General features: G+C 41.6%; 1 protein-coding gene across 1 annotated transcript; it reads right to left on the reverse strand.

Moving 5' to 3' along the window:
• On the reverse strand, window positions 1-3,261 carry LOC117986718 (juvenile hormone esterase-like). Its single transcript, XM_034973591.1, has 3 exons — window positions 3,087-3,261; window positions 882-2,215; window positions 1-172 (listed from the first exon to the last, which is right to left on the reverse strand). The coding sequence occupies exons 1-3, from the start codon at window positions 3,258-3,260 to the stop codon at window positions 1-3; spliced, it is 1,680 nt and encodes a 559-aa protein (XP_034829482.1). The 5' UTR covers window position 3,261.
• Between the last annotated feature and the right edge of the window lie 15,073 nt (window positions 3,262-18,334).

The following is an 18,334-nucleotide window of genomic DNA, read 5'->3' on the forward strand; positions in this document are numbered from 1 at the left end:
TTAAGGCACTAGTTTAGGCAAATGCTCTTTGAAGTTATCCTCCCAAAACTCCACGTCTTCCTGTTCTGGGAACGTGCCTGGTACCAGATCCTCGCCAATGTCCAAATAGTCCTGGTTCTCTATTGTATAAGGTAGCCACTTGGCGCCCAAACTGTCATCAGGGGTGGGATTACTAAAAGAAACAAGAAAAAAAGTTAATGTTGCATTGTCATCGAGTCTAATTCTTTTTTTTTCACTATAGGCAAATGCTTGTCCATAATCACACCTGATGAAAAGTGATGATGTGGCCTACGATGGGACGCATTTACCTAGAAGATGCTTATTCACTCTTGTTTTAACGATACCCGGGTTGTGATTGGTAGGAAACACATATCGTGGAAGAATATTCCAAACCTTAGCCATACGTATCATCGTATGAGGAATGATGACGCGAAACGTTTCGTGCGTGTAGATGGGATGTCGACGACATAAGGATGGAAACTCGCCCGACGTCTATGTTTAAAATATCAGGCCTCAAGCTCAACGGGAAGTTAGTGTCAAGTCGATTACAAGATATTTTGTTCCGAACAGACAAACAAAGAAACAGACCAAAAAAGCGAGTTAGTAAAAACGTGTTAAAAACAGTTGACATTATAATTTATTGAAAAGTTTTGGAGTTATTATGGACAAACGTAACATACTAACAGGCAAACAGACCTTGATTCCAGCGGTATGAGCAAGGTCTGTCTGTGATAGTAATAGGACATTAATAGATGACTGTTCTTTAATACTAAACTTCGATCGAGATCTGCACAATTTCCCTGAAAAATTATTAAAGGTTTAACTCACAAACATAACAAACCTTAGAAAATAGTTAATGTATAAACTGTACTTTTACTTACCCATATTTGGCAAAGTTAGTCCATAGGGTAGTTACTTGATCTATCATTTTAAACGTTTTCGAATCCATATCGATTTCCTGACCAAATCCAGGTTGTAGCGGGAAAAGGTACGGGAGGTCGTCAGCATGTGCCACCACCGCTCTATGGGCAAACAACGAGTCTATGCCCGTCAGTCGCGCGAACATATTTAGTTCCGACTTGCATGTGAACTTGTACAAGTAATTTGCCTCTTCAGTAGTTTTGGCGACAATTTTTTGTAGCGCCATTATTCCGTACACGAATACTTCCATATTGAAATATTTCATCATTTCATCCACCGTCTCCTTCGCTGCGATTTTGTCTCCTAAATAAAATTCTCTGAATCTTTCCCCGATTTCCATTTGAGTAACTAAAGTTGTATTAGTCGTGTGGGGTTCAGGAACGAAGAACTCATTGAACTTATTAGCTTGTGCGAAAACCTCATCAGCATCGACGCCTGTTGCAAAATACAATACCCCTTCGTCTTCTGTGTAACCATTCATTATCTGTACACCTTCGTGAATGCCATCGCGGAGAACGTCATACGGGTGTCCGGAGAAGAATCTTTCACTATCACCAAATTGTCTTTCCGAAACGATACCGAAGTGTACATTTGGAGACGCTTTTGCTGATTGGATATAAGTAACTTTGATTTGTTTAGAAATTAGATATTCTACGGGTTGGGCACTAAGACAATCGTAAATTTCTTTATCATCTTTGGAACTGCACCCTAATTCTCTTGCAAGAGCTAACGCTCTGTCCCGTGCTCGAAACGTTATTGGCCACCAACACGTTAGAGCACCGCTTTGTACTATAGCCCTTTTGAATAAACCCTTACTCATCGGTGAAACTAGATGAAAGGAGACGCTTGCACCTCCAGCACTTTCTCCAAAAATTGTAATGTTATCAGGATCACCACCGAACTTCCTTATGTTTTCTTTCACCCATCTCAGAGCAGCCACCTGGTCCTTCATACCAGCGTTTCCAGGGATCTCTTCCGTGTCGAGGGAGAGGAAGCCCAAGACCTCGAGTCTGTAGTTCAAGGTGACTAGGATAACTTCTTTTCTCATGAGGTATTCAGGACTTTGTTCGTCATCGTTCCCACTGCCACTGGCGAATCCTCCTCCGTGAATCCAGACCATGACGGGTAGTGCCTTGAATGGGGCAATGTAAGGAGCATAGATGTTGAGATACAAGCAGTCCTCACTTCCTGTCGGGGGTCGAGTTTCGTTGGTGAATAGTTCGTATTGGTAGCACTTTGGAGCGTGCTCTCTGGCGTTGCGAACTCCCGCCCATGGCTGTTTCGGGACGGGCGCCTGAAAAAGTTACCGAAATGATTTCGGTTTACAAAATGGAATGGTGCCACAAACACTAAGTAGGTATGTATTTGGAACCCTCGTAGCTTTAGTTTTAAGTACCTACGTATTAATTATCACCACTATAATAACATATCTTACAAAAAAATAATTTGACAATCAGGAAGCGTAAAATTTTACCTATTCTATATAATATATATGCCTAGCCTTTTCCCATGTTAGTTGGGGTCGGCTCTCCTAACCATATTTCTCCAAGTTGTTCTATTTTGGGTCGTCATGGGGTAAATTTGGGCTGTTTTAAGATCGTTCAATATGACTGACATCCAGCTTTGTCGAGGTCTTCCCCGTCGTCTGGGTCCAGCGCTAACATTTTACCTATTCTGTATAAATAATTTGGGTTTGAGTTCTGAGTTTATGTATTAGCTATAAGAATTTCCACTTTAAACAGCCAAACTGATTACCTATCTAATATTTTGTGCAAAGGAAAAATTTTAATTTGGTATTTTCATCCTATATATAATTATATATAATTTGGATTCAAGCAAGAATCATCATCATCATGATCAACCCATCGCCGGCTCACTACAGAGCACGGGTCCATTTTCAGACAGAAGGGTTTTTGGCCATAGTCTAGCCACGCTGCCCAGTGCGAATTGGCAGACTTCACACACCTTTGAGAACATTATGGAGAACTCTCAGGCATGTAGGTTTCCTCTTTGTTTTCATTCACCGTTAAAGCACACTTGCTTTAACGGTGCTTTAACGGTTAGAGGTTCGTGCCCAGGAGCGAACCCCCCACCTCCGATTAAGAGGCGGACGTCCTAACCACTAGGCTATCCACTACTTTTTTTAGCAAGCAAGAATACATTACCTTAAACCGTAGATCTCCGACTGGTGGTTCCGCATAAGGGATGCCCTTGAAGCTATAATAGGGACTTCCGAAGCGACTCCTCACGACCTCTCCCTCCAAGACTCCCTCCTTCAGTACCACTTGAATTGGGAGGAGTTTTGATACCAGGAAGAACGTCCAATCGAAGATATTCATTGTCCTACAATTTACAGATGACTAGTTTATATGCTCGCGATTTTGTCCGCGTGGACTATACACATTTCAAACCCCTATTTCACCCCCTTAGGGGTTGAATTTTCAAAAATCCTTTCTTAGCGGATGCCGACGTCATAATAGTTATCTGCATGCAAAATTTCAGCCTGATCCGTCTGTAGTTTGAGCTGTGCGTTGATAGATCAGGCAGTCACCTTTTTCTTTTATAGTGGATTTATGTTTTTTAAAATCTCGTGGGAACTCTTTGATTTTTCGGGATAAAAGTATAGCCTATGTCCTTCCCCGAGATGCAAGCTATCTCTGTACAAAATCTCGTTAAAATCGTTTGAACGGCTGGGCCGTGAAAGGTAGCAGACAGACACACTTTCGCATTTATTATATTAAGTATGGATGAAATATATTCTGTCGTATAACTCACAAGTTATTATCACTAATACAAACACACAACTGATTGCTTCATTTCCCTTAGATCTGATAAGTTGTATCATTTTGTGTGTCGATCTGTTACATTATCAGCAACATCGATCGGCCCTATCAGGACGACACTATCAAACCACAATCTTCATCTCAGAGACTAACAAATTACAACACTTGTTTTGAGGGTTCCGTACCTCAAAATGAAAAACGGAACCCTTATAGGATCACTTTGCTGTCTGTCTGTGTGTCTCTGTCTGTCAAGAAACCTACAGGGTACTTCCCGTTGACCTAGAATCATGAAATTTGGCAGGATAGCTTTTATAGCAGACATAAGGGGAAAAATCTAAAACCGTGAATTTGTGGTTACATCACAAGAAAAAAATCAGTAATTTTATTAGTGATCAATAATTACGTAGACCCAAAACTAAAGCTAAGAGGATTTCAAACGTCTGAGAAGAAGCCCACAAACACAAATTCAGCTGAGTAATCTTTTTACTCTATTTCTCAATATTACTATTACTCAAACTTATTAGTGTGAAGTGTGAACAATCAGCGATTAACTATTAAGTAATATAATATTAAGTAGGTACTAGATGATGCCCGCGACTTCGGGTTTGGGTTTTTTGAAAATCCCGTGGGAATTCCTCAATATTCCGGGATAAAAAGTAGCCTATGTCCTTCCCCGGGATGTAAGCTAACTCTGTACCAGAGTTCATCAAAATCGGTTGAACTGTTGGGGCGTGAAAAGCTAGCAGACAGACAGACACACTTTCGCATTTACAATATTCTAGTATGGAAGTATGGATTTAGCTTGTCTCTTTTCACGCAGTCATACGTCGATTAAGTATATACCTACGTTTCTTGAGCGAGAAAATAGTCGATAGCTAGTCGCTTTATCGTCAGCGGGAGGGACAAGTGCTAAGCGGCATCATATTTTATGCACGCGGGTGGGTAATAAGTGACAGGTCGCCTTAGACCGGGGGGGGGGGGGGGGGGGAGGGGCTCCGAGGGTCAAAAGCCCTCACTCCGCGCTGAGAGCCTCTAGATAGCTGCTTGTGAACATTTTAGACCGTCTCCATTCTCCACTGATAGCCTCTTATCGAGAATTATGTAATAGACTGTAGAAAATACCTACTTATAGCACATAATAATTATTCACCGTTGTCGTCAACCGACTGGACGTACGTCTTTTGTAGGTTCCTTTCACACGCTACGGTCTTGCGCCGCCGCCATCCAGCGGCTCCCTGCTACTTATTTGATATCATCAGCTGTCCATCTAGGTCCTAGTTCCAACGCTGCGCTTTCCGGTAAGATGTCAACGTTCTAGCACCTTGGGACTTTTCGATTTTGGTGTTCATAGTAGACTAGCTTATGCTCGCGACTTCGTCCGCGTAGACTACACTTTCAAACCCCTATTTCACCCCCATAGGGGTTGAATTTTCAACAATCCTTTCTTAGCGGATGCCTACGTCATAATATTCATGCCAAATTTCAGCCCGATCCGTCCAGTAGTTTGAGCTGTGCGTTGATAGATCAGTCAGTCAGGCAGTCAGTCAGTCATCTTTTTCTTTAATATATTTAGATTTAATTAATCATTGTAAGTAATTTATTAATTAACGGCATGTGAAATGGTCTCATGAAAATGAGGCTAATATAGTAGTTTTGACTTATTGAGGCCGGCGCGGGCGCGGCGGACGCGGCGGACGGCGGACGGCGGACGGCGGCGGACGCGGCGGACGGCCACGTATAAAGTAGCTAATATAATAAAGCTGTATATAATCATCAGAGTGATATGTCGCGCGTCCACCGTAACTGTCGCTGAAGCCATTACATCGCAAACTGCCATTACGAGACCTAACTTCACAACTACCCTACCTAACTACGTTATACCCACCATAAAGTTAATAGCAAAAATTATTAAGGACTAGATGATGCCCGCGACTTCATCCGCGTGGATTTAGCTTTTTTAAAAGTCTCTTGGGAACTCTTTAATTTTCTGGGATAAAAAGTAACCTGTCCTTCCCCGGGATGTAAGCTAACTCTGTACCCATCAAAATCGGTTAAACTGTTGGGCTGTGAAAAGCTAGCCGACAGACAGACAGACAGGCAGACACACTTTCTCATTTATAATATTAGTAACTTATGTTTTTTTTTAATTAGTTTGAACATTCCCTGTATCTCCCAAACTACCTACTCGTACACTGAAGTCGTTTGTTATGCATGAATGTTACCTCCATTATACCAACATAGAAGGTAAGCAGTACCTACGGTTAATTAAGTATTTTTAAAAGTTGAAAAAACGATGGTTGCTGTTATTAAAAAGCTAGGGACTCATATCGCATATTAAATTGAAGTGAGTTTTAAGTATAATTTGGGACAGGTCGAGATGGCGTTCGGTGTATGAGGCAGGAGGGAAGCCCCGCACACCCGCACGTCGCCCGCGCTATCCCGCACTAGGGTAGCGCGGGGTTGGACTCCGCGCAGCACACGCTTGAAGAGTGCCCTACCTGGGAGTCCGAGCGGTGCACCCTGGTCGGCTGCATAGGGAGAGACTTGTCACCACCGGCTGTCATAGCGGCAATGCTGGAGGACAATGAAGTATGGCGGGCAGTGGTCTCCTTCTGTGAAACAGTAATGTTCAAGAAGGAGGAGGCTGGCTGGAGGGGCAAGCTAGGACTTCGAGGTCGCGACTAGCTGCACTTTCGCCAGGTTGTGTCCAACGGGCGTCGCGCGAGAGAGGCACCGGCGCGGCGTACGTTCTTTAGAGTTCCCGGAGCCTCTCAATAACGCGCTGAGGAGGGCCACCGAGGGGGTTTCAGTGGGTAGAAATCCCACATAACCCGATTGGGTATCTTTAGAAGATTCCCCCTCGAAAAAAAAAAAAAAAAAAGGGTAGCGCGGGGCAGTGTGTGGGTGCGAGAGGCGTCCCACCCCGATTGATATCTCGACCTGTCGTGTACTGTTAGAGTAGGTAACGCGAAAAAATATCTACTATATAAAAGGAAAAGGACTGACTGATTGATCTATCAACGCACAGCTCAAACTACTAGACGGATCGGGCTGAAATGCATGCAGATAGCTATTATGACGTAGGTATCCGCTAAAAAAGGATTTTTGAAAATTCAATCCCTAAGGGGGTGAAATAGGGGTTTGGAATTTGTGTAGTCCACGCAGACGAAGTCGCGAGCATAAGCTAGTTAATCATAATATTATAACAATATCATGGAAGTTGTAATGAACGTGGATTGTTTTATTAACTTTGTTCTTTGGGTGAGCAAAGTTTCATAATTTCATCTTCCGCACGAATACATTTAACCTACTTACAACTTCGGGCTTTTATAGTACACGGGAACTAGGTACTATAGATGCACTAGATTCCGCTAGAACATTTAGTTCTTACTTTCAGTCGCTATTCAATCTCTTTTTTGAAGCTACAGGCTTGACAAACTAGGTATACCTGTTACAATGTAAAGGATTATTTAAATGATAAGAAAGCTTGGGAGTTGCTTAACGGCTTTTGTGATACTTCTAATAAGTTCAAGTGATCTTGTAAAGTGGTGATAGTAAAAAGAATACCCGGCTGAGTTTGTTGTGGGCTCTTCATAGACCTGCGCGTTTGGAACCCTCGTAGCTTTAGTTTTTAAGTTAGCATAAAAATTATTACCACTATATCATCTTACAAATGCAAAAGTATAATTTATTACCTACTAGCTAATGCCCGCGACTTCGTACGCGTGGATTTAGGGTTTTTAAAAATCCCGTGGGAACTCTTTGATTTTCCGTGATAAAAGATAGCCTATGTCCTTCCCCGGAGTGCAAGCTATATAAGCTATAAAAAAATAAAAATGGCGACGAAAAGAGTAGGCGGGTTACCTGATGTTAAGTGATTACCGCCGCACATGAACATTTGCAGTACCAGAGGAACCACCAATGCGTTGCCGGCCTTTCAGGAATTTGTTGGTACCTTGAATAACCCCATGTTGTAATCTAATGGGTACCGCCGAAGGGGGTTGAAAAAAGGATCTGGCACAACGGGTGGTCGAAGTGCTCCAGACACCCAGGTGGTGAGGGTGGAATTGTTTGCGGTGGCGTGCGGTGCGGTTGTAGAGACTGCTAGATATAGGTCTCTTGCGAAAATGCAGAACACGTTCAATGTGTTCTTGTTGTTGAAAAATAGAGGTGTAAAAATATCCTCTAAAAGCTGGAATCTAGATGTTGAAAATAGCATCGCAAAATACTGAAAAAAAATCCCCACCCCTCCCGCCCCCCACCCGCTGTCCGCCACGGATGTCGTAAAGTTGACTTTATTTTATGACTCTCTTTCCTTTACTTAGCTGGAGAAACGATAGAGATGGCAAAATTTTAGTTATATTATTGGACTATCGATATTCTGATACGAATTTTTAGGGTTTCGTACCTCAAAAGGAAAAAAGGAAAGCTTATAGGATCACTATGTTGTCTGTCTGTCTGTCGGTCTGTCAAGAAACCTACAGGGTACTTCCCGTTGACCTAGAATCCGGTAATTTGACAGGTCAGTAGGTCTTATAGCAGACGTAAAGAGAAAATCCGAAAACCGTGAATTACTGGTTAGGTATATATATCCCAAAAAAAATGTGTTCGTGAAAAAATAATTAGTAGATACTTTCAAAGTTTCAACTTTTAAAGTAAGATAACTAAACCAAGTGGACATTGGGGCCAATTCTCTTGTACACAATTTCTAAACCTAAACTAAATTAACAGGTCAAAATTTTGTCTATCTTTTTCTGCAAGCAACATTATGAAAGGGCAGTGGCGTGCAGCTGATAGAGGCATAAACGCACTGCTTACCCTTATTGTAATTAATCAATGCTTATTTTTCGTTAAAACCTGCCGGAAAATAAGTTCATACCTAAATGCATACCCTGGCTTGAAATCCTGTGCACGCCACTGTGAAAGGGATAGCTATAGATTTAGACGTACCTATCATTTTAGTTTAGTTTAGAGATTGTGTACAACAGAATTATTTAGCCACTTTGTCTGTGTATTCTTAAACAGATTTTTATTTATTTTTATGCATAATAAGTAGTTTTTGATTTATCGTGCAAAATGTCTAAAAAATGCGACTGTAGTACGAAAGCCTCGGTGCGCGAGTCTGACTCGCACTTGGCCGGTTTTTAGTTTCAATAAACATTACAAGTGTATGGCGGCGCGGCGGTAGGAATGCAGTAATCTGACCGCGCTCTATGGGGAACGGTTTTAAAATAAAATATACTCATTTATCGATAATACAAGAAGGGACATCTCTAGACCGTCAGAGCGTCTGTACTAATAACAGCGGAATTTCTTTCTCGGCCGCCATTTAATTTCAACTTGGACCGTTTAATAAATAACATTATCTCACTCCCTTTTATAACACCGCGGCGACTCGGAAAATATAAATTGAAGACAGCTTACCTAAAAACGTTACGCGACAGGTCGAGATGGCCATCGGGGTGTGAGGCGGGGGAACGCCCCGCACACCCGCACGTCACCCGCACTATCCCGTACTGGGATAGCGTGGTGGCTGTGCGCGTATGCGATTCATTCCCACCTCGATTGCCATCTCGACCTGTCGTGTACTATACTTTGCCGACCCACTACTAAACACGGGTCTCCTCTCCGAATTAAAAGAGTTTAGGCCACAGTCTACCACGCTGGCCAAGTGCGGATCAGCAGACTTCACACACCTTTGAGAATATTATAGAGCATGCAGGTTTGTTCACGATGTTTGCCTTTACCAAGCAAGCAAGAAAATAATTAGATATGCGTGCCCAGCTGCCCACCGCTGGGATCGAACCCCGGACCCCCGGAAAAGAAGCTTGAGTCCGAAAGTTATTAATGAGTACCTACTGAATATTTGCAACATGTATAGTCTTTGGTATAGTGGTAGCACGACTAGTCGCGCCACCACTGGTGTCCTAGTGTGACAGTGCCCTTAGAGTGATTGGTAATAAAGCCTGCACCGGCTAATAAGGCAGCTATGTCATTACCATCCCCGGCTATTACCGGCTACAGGGTATACTTAGACTGATAAACAATGCGAGGTGTGGCGAGTACGGTAATGGCTGCAGGCACGCTATGTGTATGTCTTTCAAGCTGATTTACGAACTGCGATCGTTTAGCTATATTCTGGGTTAAAACATCACCATCTTCGTGATAAATCCATCGCCGGCTCAGTTGCAGTTGGCAGTGCCAAGTCTGCAAACTGCCAAGTGGCAGTTGGCAGACTTCACACACCTTTGAGAATATTAGGGAGAAATCTCTGGTGTGCAGGTTTCCTCAATGTTTTCCTTCGCCGTTAAATCAATCAATCAATCAATCAGCCTATTTGCGTCCACTGCTGGACATAGGCCTTCCCAAGAGCACGCCACCACACACGATCCTCCGCCTTCCTCATCCACCCACTTCCCGCTATCTTCTTAAGGTCGTCAGTCCAGCGGGTTGGAGGTCGTCACACACTGCGCTTGCTGATACGCGGTCTCCACTCCAGAACACGTCTGCCCCATCGGCCATCGGTTCTGCGGCAGACATGGCCTGCCCACTGCCACTTCAGCTGGCTAATTCGTTGGGCTATGTCGGTCACTCTGGTTCTTCTACGGATTTCCTCGTTACGGATTTTGTCCCTCAGAGAGATACCCAACATAGCCCGCTCCATAGCCCGCTGAGCGACTTTGAACTTGTGGACAAGGCCAACTGTCAGTGTCCACGTCTCAGCGCCATACGTCATCACAGGTAGGACACACTCATTAAAGACTTTCGTCTTTAAGCTTTGGGGTATCGACAAATTGAAGACTTGACGCAATTTACCAAATGCTGCCCAGCCCAGTTGTATTCTTCTGTCAGCTTCCTTGTCGAAGTTGTTCCTACCAAGTTGTATTACTTGTCCTAGGTAGTTGTATTCGCCGTTAAAGCAAGTGATATTTTAAATACATACTTCAAACGGACATAACAGGGAGCGGACGTCTTAAGCACTAGGCTATCGCAGCTAAGGGCTAAAATAAGTTTGCCGATCAACCGATAAGCTATATAAGCATGTTCAACCAGCGCGGTGGTTGCTAAACGGTTCCAGACAAAAAGTGGTCGTCTTCTTTATGCTGTAAACATTTTTAAAAGTTCCTCGCTGGGTATTACATTGAAGGTACAACAAAACCCAAGTTCGCTTGCACGTTCGTGCCTGCTCGTTGTTCGATGCAGTCCTCTGAATAGCAAGTGACAACGACCTTTGTGTCAACTCCGAGCTGCGGAATTCGCGCCGCCAATGAATACTGCGCCTCACAATCCCACACGAAGATACAGAGCTTGGAAGAAATATAGACATCTAGCTTATTCCCGCGACTTCGTCCGCGTGGACTACACAAATTTCACCTATTTTACCCTCTTAGGTAACCCTTTAGGATTTTTAATTCTCAAAAATCCTTTCTTAGAGGATGTTTACATCAAGATTTTAAGAGCTATCTGCATACCTTTCAGCCCGATCCGTCCGGTAGTTTGAGCTGTGCGTTGATAGATCAGTCAGTCAGCTTTTCCTTTTATAGGTACATTAAGATTCCTATTATGTAGTTTCCTGATTAATTTTGCAAAACTAAGGGTTTTGACTTTTTCCTATTACTTATATTATTAAAATATAACTTGCCTAAGAGTTCCCGAAGGGATTGCTACCGGGCGTTACATGGGAGCCGACCCTGCATACCACCCTGTAGCCTCAGAGATAAATCATTGTGTAAGAGCCAAAGTATCTTCGGTTTCGTATATCAATGGAGTCTTTACTTGGATTTGCAAGTCAAATGCACCGCGCTGGTGCGCGAGCCAATTTGTGTCGAATGGGACGTCGGAATTTTATAAATTTATTGCCGTTCACTCCGCAGCCCCGCGCAGCTCATCGAACCAACTGCGGGTCTCCACGGCGATCGCTATGTCTTCGTTTTATTATATCTATGTAAGATAATAAGCTTTTATGCAACTTCTATTCTATTGTGGGATCGCGTTTTAGCTAGTGATTTACATCACAATTTTTAGGGTTCCGTACCTCAAAAGGAAAAACGGAACCCTTATAAGACCACTTCGTTGTCTGGCTGTCTGTCAAAAAACTTAGAGGGTACTTCCCGTTGACCTAGAATCATGAAATTTAGCAGGTAGGTAGGTCTTATAGCACACTTAAGGGGAAAATCCGACAACCGTGAATTTGTGTTTACATCCTGAAAAAAAATGGGTTTATGAACAAATATTAGTATTTTCAGCATTGAAAGTAATAAATATACCAAGTAGGGCATCAAATGAAAGGGCTTTACTTGTACATTCTAAAACCTATAGTTTTTTATATACGTATGTCAAAAATGATAAAATTTCAAAAACTCAAATCAACTCAAATTCAAATGTCAAAGTGTACCTACTGTAGTATGGAACCCTCGGTTTTTTATTATTTTGGGAATAGACAGACGGCATCACATGAGTCGCAGGGAAACGCTGGACAAGTTGGGAAGTAGACCACAAAAGAGAAATTAAGACATAGAGCAATCTGCAGGGATATTTCGTGACCCGAATTCAGCGTAAACTGCACAAAGGAATATTACAGGCGTTGCTCAAAAGCATTATAAATAATTTGTTTGAGAGTGTGCACTGTAGAGTCACAGGTTAGTTATAATACAGTTGGATAAAAATGAAAATTAGTTTTTTTTGTATTTTTCAGTCTTTCCAAACTTGAAAATGTAATTTTGTCACATGACTTGACTAGTTAGAGCCAATGAGAGATTGCGTTTTTAATGTTTCGTTGACTGTGCCTAGGTACGCCTTTTTAATTTTACCAAAGAAAGAGTAGGTAGGTACTTACTTAATTTACTTACTCATTTTGCCGCAGTTAATAATTAAGTAATCTTTAAAGAAATAAACCATCAATTCAAATATTTTGAACTTTATGTAATTTAAGATCATTTTTGTAAAAATCGCTAGCGAACCTTATTAATAAAAATAAAATAAAAAAACCTATCGCGAAAAACTGCACCTTTCATTCCTCTACTGTATGGTAGCTAACCGCGGGCGCAGTGGTGCATCGGGCCAAGGCCGCCGCGTCCCGGCCGGCCCCGTCAATACCCCGCCCCGCGTCCGCCCGCACCCGCACCCGGCGCTCCTGCACAGTGCACACCGCACCTGGCCACAGGGTTGACACTTCTGATGGTAGCACTTCACACTCGAATGAGGCGTTTGGGACCGACAAGAACCCGAGTGGGCCTTCGCCACACTCGCAATCGCCGCCGCTGGCCTTCACTCGGCGAGCGTGTGGTGCCAGTATCATACCTCTCTACCTAATATTATATGAATGTCGAAAAAATACGACTGTAGTACGGAACCCTCGTTGCGCGGCCTGACTCGCACTTGGCCGGTTTTTTTAACAATGAAGCAATTTCCGAGCAAGTAGGATAAAAATACTTAGTTTGAGTTGTCAACCCTGGCTGCAGAGAACTACACTACGGGCTAAGTGAATGGACGATTAAGGCTTTGTTCTCGGAGAGCGCTTCAAGTTGCAACGTTTTTCTCCTCTCCTACTGTGTGTGCATCACAAACTGTTGTTGTTGAGGACGACTGCACATGCATATGTGGAGATTACAGCGTTGTTTTTCTAAATTACTTCATATGACAGTGCTTGAGAGGATGTTTGTTGGGTTGTTAGCATTTTTTAATCTTTGAGAATTTTCCTGTAAAATGAAGAAAAACTCGCATGGAATTTGGAAATGCATAGTTTTTTGCTGAGAAATCTAAACTCACTTAATTACTTACACCTGTAATTTTTATTACATTTACATCTGTAATTTTTACATCAATTTTTATGCCAAAGATAAGAAAAGTCGAGTACTTATGTTCCCGTACCTACCGGGTGAGTGGGTGACGGAATACATTACTATATTTTACAGTGTTTTACGTACACTTCAATGTTAAAATATAATCTATAATATAAAAATGAATCACTAAATGTATTGCTCATCGCAAATCTCGAGAACAGCTGAACCGATTTCGCTAATTCTTTTTTTATAAAATTCCTTGAAGTACGAGGATGGTTCTTACGGAGAGAAAAATTTAAAAAATTTGAATCGACTGTTAGGCGGAACGAAGTTCGCAAGGGCAGCTAGTTTTAAATACATTATCAAAAATTGCGGACTAGCATGTATCAAGGAGCTGCATTGTACCTAATATAGATAAATTATGGCGCAGTGTCGGATATAGGAGGCGGAAACGAACACACTACACATCCATAATGCATAATTTTGGAGAGTGTGCCAAAGAACTTTTCAACCTGGTTTCTCCCTCACCCTTCTACTATCGTACCGCAAGGCATCGCCAAGGTCTGCACCCGTAGGAACGTAGTCAAAACTCCACAGTACGTACGAAGCGATTCGCCTCCTCATTTCTAATCCAAACCGCAAAGATTTGGAACACCCTTTCATCAGAGTTTTCCCCTCCAATTATAATATGGGTACCTTTAAGTCTAGAGTGAATAGGCATCTGCTAGGCAAGCGCGCTCCATCTTAGGCTGCATCATCACTTGCCACCAGGTCTGATTGCAGCCAAGCGCTGGTCTATAAATGCTAAGCACAAGTGAAGATAGTAGGTACGTAACGTGTAATTGTATCTAGTGTATACTAGGTAAGTATTAGGTATTGCACGACGGCGTGTAAGGGTGGTAAATTGGTCGGAATAGAAATATACCCGGATACGGAATAATCTACCACCTTACAAAGATTAGAGGAAAATAATAATTTACTTTACTTGATCTATCTACCTAGTAAAGAATAGAAGCTAGCCGTCGACTCCCTTGTAATGTATATGAGGTGTTATAAATGAAATTTGCTAGATGTTAGGCAAAATTGTTTTTAATGTAACTTTTACCGGGGTCGCTTAATACATAGTGATGGCTAATAATGCTTAGTTATTCTAGCTTAATGCCAAGACTTAATTTAGATACATTAGAATGCCTTAGGTAGATAGTACATAAAATCTATGTTTTAAATTTAAGATGCCATTGGCATGGAATAGACAATGACACAGTAAAATTCATAAAATTGTTTCAAAATAAAAGCTCAGTAGTAAAGACAGGGTTCTTACTGTACACATACACTAAGAAGGTTCACTAAACTGTTGCAGGATACAAACATTTGCTTACTTGTAGGTGCGAAGACTGCAAGGTAGCTGGACGGCATCGGCCAAGATCCAAAACTCAATTTATTTGATTCTTCACAACCGAAATGTTTCATTACAAAGATTTTCACCAAGTCTTATCCATAGAAATTAAGTTGCCAACGTGAATGTGCAAAAGAAATAAATACGAAAACCGAAAACTAAAACGTAAACGTAAACGTAAACGTAAACCCTGTAACAAAGAAAAACAAGATTATAATTTGTGCTGTGTGAAAATTTCGACACGTGGAATTTTCCGATCAAACACAACTCACCTATTGAACTCCTAGCCACCAATGGTTTTCAGAAGTCCACCCACAACCCATTATCCTCATTTATTTGGGAAGTTAAAATAACTGGAACTGAAAGAAATCATAAAATTAGGATTTTCTCTAACCAAACCGCCATTTTGTCGAATCCACATTACTTGATTTTTCACTCACCATAACTGATGAAACATCGAAATACGTTAGGATGACTAAAATTTATAACTATTGTATTTTCCCAGGCGAAGCCATGGGCGAAGAGAAGTGAGATTTTCCTGGAACGAAAAAATTCGTCTTCACATGTTGACTCCAGGAAAATTCTAAATCTCATCAATCGGTGTTGCCAGACGCAACCCGAGTGTGGCCGCTCTCAGTTAGTTTGATCATAAAGCCAATTCATTTTTGAATATTTGCGGAACCTAAGGATATATTATAAGAACCGTTTTGTTAATGACTTAACAATAAACAAATGATATTATGGTTTTATTTAATTATTTTGTTTTATTTTACGACAATTGACAACGAAGCAAACGCCATCTATTGTGGCTCGAATGAACTCTGAACATCGACCCACGCGTAGTTCTGCACCTTGATGCTAGGTGGCACCAACATACTTTGAACAAAATAGATTTTAATTAAAAGCGAAACGCTAATTAGTAGTTCAAAATTTACAACGTCACAATACTTCCCCTCCTACGAAAAGGTTCAACAGGTTGAACCACGCTGCCCTCAGCGTCATCCAACAACTACTAACAATTTGCCTGAAACAAACAAAAAAAAAACACAGAAGTTACGCGTGAACGCACATCTACTACTAACAAGGAAAATTGTCTAACAAAATAAATATACTGAAAACAGTGTAAGGTTTTATACATTATACTTAACTACACAACCCTAACTTCTAAAAAGAATATATACAAAAAAACTTCATGGTGTCTAAGACACTTGAGTGGAAACATCTTGGCATCATTCTTCAGCTGACTGATAGAATGCGTCTAGGCCTACGGTGGTTCACTCTTTTAAACTACCATCTTAATATTTGTTACTCAACAAATACGGAAAAACTGGTTGTGAACGGGTCCATCTGATATGGCAACCGTTCTCTATCCCATTCGGAAAAATAAAACCGAATCAAAATCGGAATATGAGAAAAAAAAACGAAATAACTCTCCTAGAAAATAGATCTCGGAACAGAATCGGAAAAATAACAGAAATGATCCATTATCTAGAAGGAAAACGAAAACAAAACACAAAACCCCCCCCTTTTCGTTATCCCCAAAGTACGATATTTGCATTTTTACTTTCTCAACCGGTTGGTCTACCACAAACATTCCAATCATCACATATTCATCCCTACATACATCCACTACATTCCTCCTCAACTGAACCATGGTAATGTAACTGTTAACTCAGAACATCACTACACTCATTCAAATTCCTAATTGAATATTGATAACTTAAATATTCAAACAGTTTAGACCAAACTAAGTAATGGCAAATATCTACTTCTTAATATCCTTAATATGCCAAGTGCCTATTGGGTGGTTGTCAGCTACTCTAACTAGTTCGTAAACCAAAGGTGACAAAACCTTGACAACCCTGCACTTTTCATACTTAGGTGCCAGCTTAGCTGCGAAAAAATTTGTAGCGTCGCTTTGTGGATAGGTCTTTTTCCACACTATATCCCCAACAGAATAGCTTGCAGACCTACGCCTTAAGTTGTAATGCGTTGCATACTCTGCATGAGCCTGAAACAAATTTCTCCTAACCTGACCAAATATGTCCTCCAAAGATCCAAACTTTCCTGCGTATTCCTCCCTTGGAATTCCGGCCTCGTACTCCTTATCCGTGTCCTTATAGAAGGAACCATTTAAAACCGGTTCTCTAGCGTGGACAAGGAAGAACGGGGAGAATCCAGTGGATTCATTAACCGCACTGTTTATGGCGAACTGGACCTTGTACAGGTTTTCGTCCCAGGACCTGTGGTTATCTTTCACAAAAGCGGCTACAGCAGTCATAACAACCTTATTGTACCTCTCAACAAGGTTAACTTGCGGAGTGTACAGTGGTGTGTAGTGTAATTTCGGAATATTATAACGCTTAATGAGATTACGGAATTCAGATCCTGTAAATTGGGACCCATTGTCCACAATCACAGTCTCTGGAACACTATGGTTCAAAAATACAAAATTCTCTAGCGCTTTAACAACAGCGGCACCTGTGGCACGCCGTAACGGAAACAACATTGTATATTTCGAAAAACAACACGTCACCACAAAAAGAAATGTAAATCCTGATTTAGACCTAGGCAAAGGTCCGACTAAATCAGCCGAAATGACCTGAAAAGGTCTCTCGCAGACTTTAGGCTTCCCTAGCAGACCTGGAGTGGCTGATGTCGTGTGTTTATACGCAGAGCAAGTATCACAATTCTTAACGTACTCAACCACGTCCTTATACATACCACGCCAAAAATATCTTAGGGATAATCTGCGATGAGTTTTGAACACACCAAAATGACCTGCAGTTGCATCTGCATGGTTTTGTTGCATAATTCTAAGGATGTCGTTCTTGTGGACTACCTCTTTCCAGTCGAACTCACTGAGAAGCTGGTATTTACATTTACTGTAACGATATAGTTTATCGTTCAAAATACAAAAATTCGGAAAATTTGCTGGATTGATTTTACAGCCATTAAATGTTTTGTCATACCAGTCATCTACCAAAACTTGTTGACTAGAGTTATCATTACGATCACCAACTACATCTACGTGTATGAGTCTCGACAAGGTATCCGGAACTACATTATCACAACCCTTCCTATGTTCGATAACAAAATTATACTGTGATAATCTACAACCCCATCTGGCGAGTCGTCCTGAGGGATTTTCTAAATTTAAGAACCACTTTAGGGATGCATGGTCTGTGATAATTGTGACTGGCTTGGAACCAAAATAAGCCTGAAATTTCTCCACTGCAAAAATCACAGCTAGAGCCTCGCGTTCCGTCGCGCTGTAATTCCTTTCGTTTTTATTTAGGCTCCTACTGACATACGCAATGGGATGATCGGAACCATCGGTTTTCTTGCGTTAGCATACCGCCAACACCATATGCAGAAGCATCACAATGTATTTTGAATGGTTTTTCAAAATTCGGTACCCGCAAGAACAGGTGCGGTTACCACGCATTCTT

The sequence above is a fragment of the Maniola hyperantus genome, chromosome 11 (genome assembly GCF_902806685.2).
Source record: "Maniola hyperantus chromosome 11, iAphHyp1.2, whole genome shotgun sequence".
Lineage (NCBI taxonomy): Eukaryota > Metazoa > Arthropoda > Insecta > Lepidoptera > Nymphalidae > Maniola > Maniola hyperantus.